Source organism: Seriola aureovittata, chromosome 8 (genome assembly GCF_021018895.1).
Source record: "Seriola aureovittata isolate HTS-2021-v1 ecotype China chromosome 8, ASM2101889v1, whole genome shotgun sequence".
In the NCBI taxonomy this organism is placed as follows: domain Eukaryota; kingdom Metazoa; phylum Chordata; class Actinopteri; order Carangiformes; family Carangidae; genus Seriola; species Seriola aureovittata.
The window spans coordinates 22,284,171-22,294,735 of NC_079371.1; the positions used below are offsets into that span (position 1 = coordinate 22,284,171).

At 42.8% G+C, this 10,565-nt stretch overlaps 1 protein-coding gene across 1 annotated transcript in view; it reads left to right on the top strand.

The window, feature by feature from the left end:
• gpc4 (glypican 4) overlaps nucleotides 1-10,151 on the top strand; it is a 31,534-nt gene extending 21,383 nt beyond the window's left edge. The window contains exons 3-9 of the mRNA XM_056382331.1: nucleotides 4,264-4,661; nucleotides 5,066-5,231; nucleotides 6,076-6,206; nucleotides 6,308-6,454; nucleotides 6,550-6,674; nucleotides 6,782-6,954; nucleotides 7,046-10,151. Coding sequence (XP_056238306.1) covers nucleotides 4,264-4,661; nucleotides 5,066-5,231; nucleotides 6,076-6,206; nucleotides 6,308-6,454; nucleotides 6,550-6,674; nucleotides 6,782-6,954; nucleotides 7,046-7,269 — 1,364 coding nt within the window. The 3' untranslated portion in view covers nucleotides 7,270-10,151. The remainder of the gene's footprint in view (nucleotides 1-4,263; nucleotides 4,662-5,065; nucleotides 5,232-6,075; nucleotides 6,207-6,307; nucleotides 6,455-6,549; nucleotides 6,675-6,781; nucleotides 6,955-7,045) is intronic.
• Nucleotides 10,152-10,565: the final 414 nt, after the last annotated feature.

The window sequence follows — 10,565 nt, forward strand, 5'->3', positions numbered from 1 at the left end:
TGTTCCTGTTTTTTCTGTCCTACACCCCCTGTGCAAGTCCTTGCAGCTTTCTTACACGACTCAACTGGTGCTTTCAGTAATGTTCTTTCAGGGATACAACTAACGATTATTTTCATTATTAATGAATCTACTGTTTATTTTCTCAATTAATTGCTTGGTCTATGAAATGGCAGCAGGATGGGGAAAATACCCATCACAAACTGTCAAGAGAAGAGTAAGAAATCAGAAATGTTGCATTTTAAAGCTGAAGTAGAAAAACTATTATAAGTTTATCAGGTTGCCTAAAAGTCAAATTATATATTATAGAATCCCAAAATCTATGTTGAAATTGTATTTTGACAGTCTCTTAACTGAACTAAGACATTTTAAAATTTTACAATAATAAAATTGGTCTTTTACAGTTGCAAGTCAATCAGACAAAGTGAAACCTTTCCCCTCTTTCTTTTACATCAGTAGCTCAGTAGTTAGATCTTTCCTGCTTTTTTCTTCTGAGAACATAGTAGTGCTTGTTGCAACAAGAAAGAAAGAGTGTTTTCCTGTTTGAAAAACTGTGAAATTTCTTCTAGCTGCATCGTATTTGGTCTATTGATGCTCCAGGTTGTGAAGTATTTATCTGCAGACTTTGTGATGTCATAATCATGTTAGAAAATGGTGAGACTCAAAGGGAATCCTTGGTCTTTTGATTTTGAGGAACCAGGACCACAATAGTCTAGATAATTTCCACTGATATTTTACATAATTCAAAGAATTTACTGTCAAACTTCATTGTGGCTTCAGCTAAGAGGTTTTTCAACCTGTCGTTTAAATATTGTTTTTTTTAACTCTAAGATCTAAAACTTACAGAAACGTACAGAAGTTAGCAAAGCCCTAACAACTGTAAGGTTATCTAGTTGGCCAAGAGGGGGCAGCCCTCAGGCTCACAGTGAAACTCTTCTGTGTTTCATTTACCTTCCTCCCCCTTTGTGCCCCCTCCTCATCACTGTAGGCAGGTTGCTGCTGTCTCTGAACTGTTAGATGTGGGATCTCTTTACAAAGGCCTGCTGTAGTGTCTTCCACCTGGGCCATTAGACCATCTCTCTCACTGGATAAGGTGACAGGCTCAGGTTGCTGCCCTATTATTTCCTGTTGTCACGTCGAGACACCCAGGAGCAGGCACTTTCCGTCGGTGAAACCGGCACAGGAAGTGCTTATCATTGTTTTTACTGTTACTGAAGGAAGACAGTCACAATAATGACGTCAGCTGACTGCTCCTGAGTGGGCTGCATGTGTGCCTAAACACAGCTGCAACTGTACACGAAAACAGACGCACAACATGCACAACATGAAACATGCACTCGCAAACTAACAAACTCAGGAAGTGGTGTATGTGATTAGCCAGGCTCTCATCATGCGCCTGGAGCTAGGAGTCATGGCCAATTAAGACCAGAGCCAGAAATAGTTCTCCCCTCTCTGTGTCTCCTCACTGTGTGTTTGTCCTGGCCTCAGCCTGTCTGTCCTGTTGCACTGACCCTGTCCAGCAGAGCAAGTCTATGTCTGGGATTTAAGCACTTGGATTAAGGCTCCTTGCCCACACACACACACACACACACACACACACACACACACACACACACACACACACACACACAAGAAGAGACATCCATCTGAAGCACTGAAGTCCAACAGCAGGAGGGACAGAATCCCATCCCATAAGAAAAGGGAGAAGCGCAGGGACTAATTGTCACAAATAGGATGCAATTACTGCCTGGGCTGGGATTGGGAGTTTATAGGGACATGGATGGGGTGCAGGGGAGAGGGGGGTGGGGGGGTTCCGTGGAGGAGGAAGTGGGAGGGAGGAGTGGGAGGAGATCGGTCAGCTCCTCTATTCCTGTGATGGATTGGGCCTAACATTGCTCATAATTTAGGGCCTTCTCTGCAACATGTGGAAATGGTGACAGGATGACGGGAGGGAGGAAGGAAAAAACAGATCCTTACATTTCGCTACAGCTTACAATCTCTCCCATGTAACCTTTCACCCAGATTCTCTCAGACCATTGGCTGAGCGACAGGCGCATTTTTTAATGGAAAAATCCTGAGGGAGTGTTCAGCTCCCCGGCCTGTTGGCAGACGCCTGCATGTCATAAACTGTTTTTAATGACAATGCAAGATGCCTGTGTAATGCTGCTCATACTTCAGACCTTCAGCTCAGGGCCAGAGAGCCTCGACACCCCACCCCTGCTGCCACCGCTTGCACACACCCCGCACAGTCACCTCTTTCTACCCAGTGGGTTTGTCCAAACTCATTACAGGGCTTATCTGTTTAGCATATAGGCATTACCACTCTAATAAAGTGTAGAGAGGAAATAGAGAAGTTTAGGGCTGTCCTCCTGCTTCTTGCCTTTGCCTCCTCCTCTTCACCTCCTCCGTCTCCTTTCACTGACTTTAAACTTGTGGCTACTATGACATTCCAGGGGTGGGGGTGGACCTTTTGTTTTAATCTCTGTCAATGGAGCGTGGAACTTGGTGCCCTCTCCCCTTGCTTTGTGTGTGTGGGTGCCTGTGTGTTGGAGGGGAGGTGGGGGCAATGATGGCGGGGAGGTAAATGGAGGGGCTGCAGTGTTTCCGGTATCCTTGGCGACACAGTGGGGATTTGGAGTTAAAAAAGCCCTCAACTTAACCCGCCCCAAGCCGCCCTCACCCCTCCCCTACCTCATTTTTTCTTTTTAGTGTGTCAGTCTGAAGTGGAAGTGACAGCGCTTCTTGGGGACTGTGTGTGTGTGTGTGTGTGTGTGTGTGTGTGTGTCTGTGTGTGTGTCTCTGTGTGTCTCTCTGTGTGTATGTGTGTGTGTCTCTGTGTGTGTGTGTGTGTGTGTGTGTGTGTGTGTTGGTGGCAGGGAGCATTTAGTGACTCCCCTTGTGAGAGCATGGGAACTTTACATTTCAAAGCCAAGCAGAGGGCACCCAGAGAAACTGCAGCCGGACAGAAGTTTTGTGCACACTGGGCAGCGAGGGGGGTACGGAGAGCGGATAATAATAATAAAAAAAAAAAAAAAGACAGAGATGAGTGAAAGGGCCTGAGTGTATGCTTGCATGCACGCGAGACTGAAGGTGAAGCATTTTTCAGAGACTCTGAGGAATTCTCATTTTGTTCAGATTAAGAAAGTTGTGGGGTGAGAAGGGGGTGTCCGTGGGAGAGGGGGCCGGGATTATTGGGGGTGGGAGAAAGCGGTGAGGGGAGGTGATGGACATTCCTCAGGATGAAGTAGGTCATTGTTCCCTGTCTCTAGTGAAGAGAGCTCTCTGAAGGAACTGATGAAGTGAAAGCAGCAGAGGGAGGGAGATGCAGGGCTGGATGGGGGGTACAGGTCCATATACGGGAGGGGAGGGGGGTGGCATTATTCAGTAATCCTATTGAAAATGCCTCTGAAGGACAGTCCAAGAGAAGCTGGGAAAAAGGAAGGCGAATGGAATGTGACAACAGAAAAATGCCATTGATGGTGGTCAGTTTGAAGCAGCTTGATGTGGAGAGACGTCTCTGCTGAATGGCAAGTCCACAGAGACGAGGAGCAGCGCCACTCGTTCAGCCTGACAGAGATGCTCCGACTCCACCTTTCACCCCTCCTGCTTCACTCCTCTCATCTCCTCATTCCCAACCAAGCCCCTTCACAGAACGCATTCCTTTGCTTTTCATCCAAGATTTTATGCTTAAGCTGTTTCTGTTGAGATGCTTAAAATGTCAGGACATGGGAACAGGTGAAGCAGAATAACTATCAGTCTGATTTCGTATGGTGGCAGCAGCTCAGCCATAGTGTCAGTTGTTGGTGCAGGTCTCTACGTATTAAGATCTACAGATGTGGTATAATACAGTTATGTAGTCAGAAGTATTACAACAGCAGAATTGTAGTTATTTACACACGCTGTGGTCATGCAGGAATCTGTACATTTCAATAACCTGATGAAAACCACACAATGTGTTTGTGTTGCCTATTGTTTTGACCGGGGATTCCCACAAGATGTGAGTCTGTTGAGCCCAAATATTTAAAATCCAATGCCAGAGATCTTGGGTTTAAGATTGATAAAATCAGCTCTGTCTCTGTAGATGTCCCAAGCAATATGTTATCCATCATATAAATTCAATTTTCTTCATAACATCCCTCCCTGTAGACAGACTCTGAAATGTTAACCATTAAGATTGTTTGTTCTGGCTTTGACCTCAACATTAAGTTATCACACTAACCCCCCCACCCACCACCCACCCCCCCATCCTTCTTCTTCTCTCCACAGAGTTTTTCCGTGAGCTTTTGAAAAATGCAGAGGTCTCGCTGCACAACATGTTTGTGAGAACCTACGGGATGATGTACGTGCAGAACGCAGAGCTGTTCAAGAACTTTTTCGAGGCCCTGACTCGATACTACGCGTCTGGCAGCGCTGCCGTCAACCTGGACTCCATGCTGTCGGACTTCTGGGCCGACCTCCTGGAGAGGATGTTCCGGCTGGTCAACGTGCAGTACGAATTCAGTGACGCATACATGGAGTGTGTCAGCCGGCACACGGAGCAGCTGCAGCCGTTCGGCGATGTTCCTCGCAAGCTCCGCATCCAGCTGACACGGGCATTTGTTGCAGCACGCACCTTTGTGCGCGGCCTGGCACTCATGCCAGAGGTGGTCAATAAAGTTTCTACGGTAAGTTAGAAGTGCTTATGAAGCTTTTGTATTTGCCAAAAAAAAAAAAAAAAAAAAGGCTATAGCGGTCAGTCTACCACTGGACACTGGAACTATTTTCCAAAGGCTCTGTGCATCCCTCCCCTCTGTGTCTCTGACTTCATATCTTTCTTGGAAAAACTGGCTGTGGTTCCAGTACAGTGTCTCTGATAACATAAACCTCTTTGACTGTTCTGGTATGGCATGTTTTCCACTGTAGCAAGTGATTCATGGATGATTAGATTATCCTGATTTGTGGAACTGGCTTATAAAATGAATGCTCATGCTTTTTCATAGTCTAAGTATGTGTCTGCGCTGGTGTTGGATGAGTGTTTTTGCTGTGGTACAATGATAACAGTCTGCTAACTGCCCCCTGCCTCCTCCAGGTCAGTGCATCTCCCAGCTGTGTGCGAGCGGTCATGAAGATGATGTACTGTCCCTACTGCTCGGGCCAAGTGGCACTGAAACCCTGCCAGAACTACTGTCTGAATGTGATGCGCGGCTGTTTGGCCAACCAGGCTGACTTGGACACAGAATGGAACAACTTCCTCGGTAAACGACAAACCTGACCTTGAACACATCCTGCTTTAACCATAATGGCTTGAAGTGTTTGATTTGGCAACACACTATATTTATACAAATCCCTGCTCCTGCCTTCTTTTACATGTTGCCACTGCAGTGCTCATATTTCACCAAAGATCATTAGTTTTATCTAATCTAACCCAATCTAATCTAGTTTTATTTAAACATGCTCCCTCTTTATCCTGGTGTGAATGAAACCAGTTTGACATGACAGGATTTTTGGCATGATGGAACTGGGCTAATTAGATGAGATAAATACATTTTTTTCCAACTGCGTCCACTTTATTGCACTTGAGTTTGGCAAGAACATGTTTAACAAAAGAACACAGTATGTATTGTAAAAACTTGTACAAACACGTCCCTCATTCATTAGTATCTTGTTTAAGTGAATGGTAAGAGGGGAGGGGCTGTATGAGTTGTACATGTTGTGTAAACACAGACCCAGATCAGTTTCCTTACATTCAGGGTGGCACACACACCCACAGTTTCCTCTGTATATTTCATATTTGTTCTTCATAACTAGCTTGTACACTTCTATGCCCCCATGATGTCTATCTGTCCCTGGCTGCGGACACAGCTTCTGTTTGTAGAGAAGTCTGGTGTCTGCTGCCTCCTTGCTGTGCAGTAATCTTAAGTCTGTTTCACTGGTTAACAGCCCCCTGCTCCCCAGGCGTGTGCTTCCCCCTAGTGGCAGTGTTTTGTAATATTCACCTCAAACTGAAGAAAAATTCATTTTGCAATGACTCATTTTCTTGTGTTTTTTTTTTTTTTTTTTTTTTTTTTAAATCTTATGTTCTCATCTTCTGCTTTTCAGATGCCATGCTTAGTCTCGCTGAGAGGCTCGAAGGTCCATTTAATTTTGAGTCTGTCATGGATCCCATCGACGTGAAGATCTCAGAGGCCATTATGAACATGCAGGAGAACAGCATGCAAGTGTCTCAGAAAGTCAGTATCATTTTACACTATTTTTAACAGAGAGAAGAACTAAATATAAAAAAAAGATTCAGTTCCACTTACTTAACTTTATTTTTATCCACCTCTGACAGGTTTTCCAGGGTTGTGGGCAGCCTAAACCAAACATGGCCTTCCGTTCCAAGCGTTCTGTTAAAGAAACAGGCTTTACTGGCCGCTTCCGCCCCTACAGCCCTGATGCTAGGCCCACCACTGCTGCTGGGACCAGTTTAGATCGATTGGTAAGGTCTAAGAAAACTCAGAGCACAGTCAGATCACTGTTGTTTTGTTCTGAAGTTGTTGTGTTTTACCTCTTCTTTGTGTGTTTTCTGTATAGACAAATGATGTGAAGAAGAAGCTGAAACATGCTAAGAAGTTCTGGTCCACATTGCCAGAGACTGTATGTGCAGGTGAGAGGATTGCACCCGGGGACGAGTGCTGGAATGGAACAGCAAAAAGCAGGTAAAACCAAGACACCCAACAAGTACTTTTTAAATTTTACAAAATGTAAATATATAAGTATAAGATTATCCAACATCTTGACTAATATCGAAACTCACTCTACATAGGTACGAGTCAGTTGTCATTGGCAATGGACTGGCCAATCAGGTGTCGAACCCTGATGTGGATGTGGACATAACAAAGCCAGACATTGTGATTCGCAGTCAGATTGCAGTTTTGAAGGAAATGACGAGCTGGCTCAAAGCTGCACACAGTGGCAATGACATCTCTGTTGAGATCGGTGAGGATTGGGAATGTTCTTTATGATTTTCTAAGTGACATAACCTCCTAGTTGCAAACATCTGACCCTCATGTCTTTCTATTTTTTCCAGATGATGATGGCAGTGGAGGAGAGGAGAGCGGCAGCGGTTGTGACTCTCCATCCTGCGACACAGACCGGGACATCTACTTCTCCACCCCACCGAACCCTGGCAAACCCCGGGTTAATCAAGTGGTGGTGGGCAGAACTCCATCGGCCGGGGTTCCCTCACAGGGAAGCATGGCGCTGGCGCTCTGTGGGCTGGCCCTGGCCCTGCTTGCTCCCCACTTGAGATAAAACTGGCTGGGCAGGGAGAGGACGAGAATGACCAGGAGTGATCGAGCGAAGGGGAAAATTGTCAGAGAGACTTTAAAAAGACTGCCTTCAGGACTTTGGACTGTCCACCATTGGGGGGGGAGACTCTTCATAATATTATAATAACTTCACTTTTAATTATTTGTTTGTATGTTTTTAAGGACATCAGTGTACAGCAATATGATTTTCTCCTCAAGAAATCCACCTTTTTTTCCCCCTTTTCCCCAGATAAACCTTTACTCCTTATGGCTCTTTTGGAGCTTCACTATGGTTCTGCTTGCAGCATAACAAACATTATATAATTGTCTTATTTTGGCAATTTAATCTCATAATTCATTTGTGTGCCTTCTTCAATGATTGCCATCTCATAACTAAAGAGTGAGTAAGATGTTTGGTTGAACATTGAGTGCCTGTGGTGGGACATACCTTCATATTTCTGAGGATTTTCTTTCCAATATTCAGAGATCATCAAATCATGTAATGTTGTTATGGATGTTAACATTTCATAACAGCAATTTTGCACATTATCAATGTGCGTACTGTGAATGTTTGAGTCTGTGCATTTATACATTTGCATACATCATCCAGGCAGAAATTATAAAGCTACCTGTTGACCTCTGCTAAGGAATAGTTTGAGCTTTAGTTCAGTTTTCTTTGGAGAGATGTTTAAAACCTTCTCAGAAATACAGAGAGAGAAGTTAGAACACAGGTATTTATGTTTCACCTGGAGATGGAATCGGTCTTTAGAAGAGCTTTTAGGGCACGCTGCGAGCCCAAACATGCATATTGTATGTCTGCTATAAGCATTATCACAACCTAACTTTTAATTTCTTTGATTTTTAATTTAATTTCCTCAGCTTAAAGACTTCAATGTAAGGCCATACCTCATGCATGCTCTCATTGTCAATGCAAGCCAGTGATGTTAAGTTGAAAGTGTCTGACAGAGTTGAGATATGTGGCTGGCAACCTGGTGGAAGGTAACTGGCGTGGAAGGAGAAGGACTCCCCTGGCATTACCCCTAAAGAAGGCAAAGCTGACAGGTCCTGAAAGCCCTTTTTGGTACTGTAAGCTCAGTTCAGCACAGAGGATCTGACTCTATACAGTCTGACTGTTTGAAAAGAAAAGGTGGCGACACGTATGTTCAGAGCATTTCACATTAAACTAGAGAAGAGGAACAAAAGACGGTGATCAAATGAAATCAAGAAAAGATTATTTTAATACAGGGTTTTATGTTGAAGAGGTGTTGTAACTTTTAGCTATTTTTGGTATGAAGATATATATTAGGTACTACAGTGGATTTTACTGCTAGTTTTAGGTGGTGGAAGAGAACAGTGTGCACAGAACATGGGGGCACTTTTGGTCAATGTGCAGTGTTTTGGGGCTTTTTTTTGCCCACACCCCACAATACACACTTGTACCTCTTAAATGGCCTGTGTCAGTATAAATGGATTCATCCTGAACCATTTGATCTACCTATCGTCATCCTCACGTTCTCATCATTTCGACTCAAGACGGAAATGTTGAAGTATTGTCACAAGTGCTGCCAAAATTAATGCAACATATGGTGCCTGATCTTCATTTTTTTTTAACCTTGGTACATTATTAGCAACTTGGTAAAAAAGAAAAAGAAAAAAAAGAATGTAGATGTTGATGATTTGTATCTCTCGTCTCAGATTCCCTGAAGGGTGTTTGAGTTTATTGTTACCAGCGGACAAGCACAACATAAGGTTTTCTTCTAATGTCTTCTAATTTGATAGTCAGATCTGTAAGTTGCATTACCTGCCCATTTCATCTCTAAAATGAAGCTGCCTCATGTAGCTTTTGTACAGTAACTTATGCATGTATTTTAATGTCATTGCAAACATGCTTTTAGAACTGACATAGATTATCCAAACTACAGTATTCAGTTTCTTTATGCAAACATTTAGGTGAAATATTTCCTAAACTATTTGAATTGGTATCAGTTTTGGGGGATTTAAATATGCATTTTATTAAAACAGAAAAATGGATTTGCATGTTCATATTTGTCTGCAGGTCTCCACCTCTTGTTTGGCTTTGAAATTAAATTTTCTCCAAACAAAATGATGTTACCAACTAACAGACATGGAACACATCAACAAGGACATCAATATTAGGAATCTGACTTTGAAGGATTTGATGAAACATCTATGCAACCTGTGTAAAATACTGAAGCCTTAATTTAAAATAATGGAGCTGTGCTTCAGCAGCTGGATTTGGCATTACTTCTGCATGTAATTGGTTCAGTTCTCCTGATTTTTTTTTTTTTTTTTTTTTTTTTTTTTTTTTTTTGTGTTCCACCAACATTTCTACAAGGGCTTGTGCATGTGTTCGTGTCATGTGGAAGAGTTGTGTCAAGTGTGAAGAAACCCAACTTTCTGAGTCAGAGGAAATGTTTTGGGTGATGATGGTAAATGTCTGTGCTTGCGGGCCAGGGCAGCAACATTTCCCGGCTGGCAGGAGCTGGTCCAGCTGCTGGATGATGTTCGTTCGATCCATAAAGCAACTTCAGTCTAGCGACCTTGAAGTTGAGTTGGACAGGTGTTGAAACCTTTCCCTCTGCCTTTGGCCCACAAGAACAGAAAGGACTCACTTTCTGAGGAGAGAGTGAGTGACTTGACTGAAAAGAATAAAAAAAAAAAAAAAAAAAAAAAATGTAAATAAAGAGCAGCCGTTTTTTAGATGTCTCTAAAAGAGGCGGTAACAGTTCACCAGATTTTTACTTGTCAGAGTATCTCCTAAATGCTATGGAAAAACGAGATGAGATAGATGTTAAATTGTAAGAGAAAATGTATATCAAACAACATTTCTTAGTCTTGTTGAAATAAAGACTGCCAATATTTAAACATTGTGAATGTTTTCATTTTCTCAACACACGTAACAAACTGTTAAATTTTATATGATAACCCAGTGTCTGTTGTCAGCTTTTTTACTTTTGGAAGTGCAGGGGAAGTGTTTTTAGGTGAGCGTAACAATAGTATGACAGGCTTATGACTTGTTTAGTAGGCTTTGGTTTTGTTACAGCAATTAAAAATTATTTCATAAAATAGCATGAGTGGAGTCATGTTTTATGTCAACTTTTTGCCATCAAGTGATGCAGTTTGGGGACAGAACACTTTGCTTCAGTGTCATGATAACTTAAATATTTATATTTTCAGCACTAAAAAATAATAAATCATCTAGCTATGAACAAATATAATGTGCTTCATATGTGGATTTGTATCCGACACTGGCCCTTGCCTTTTAGTTAATTAATGTGA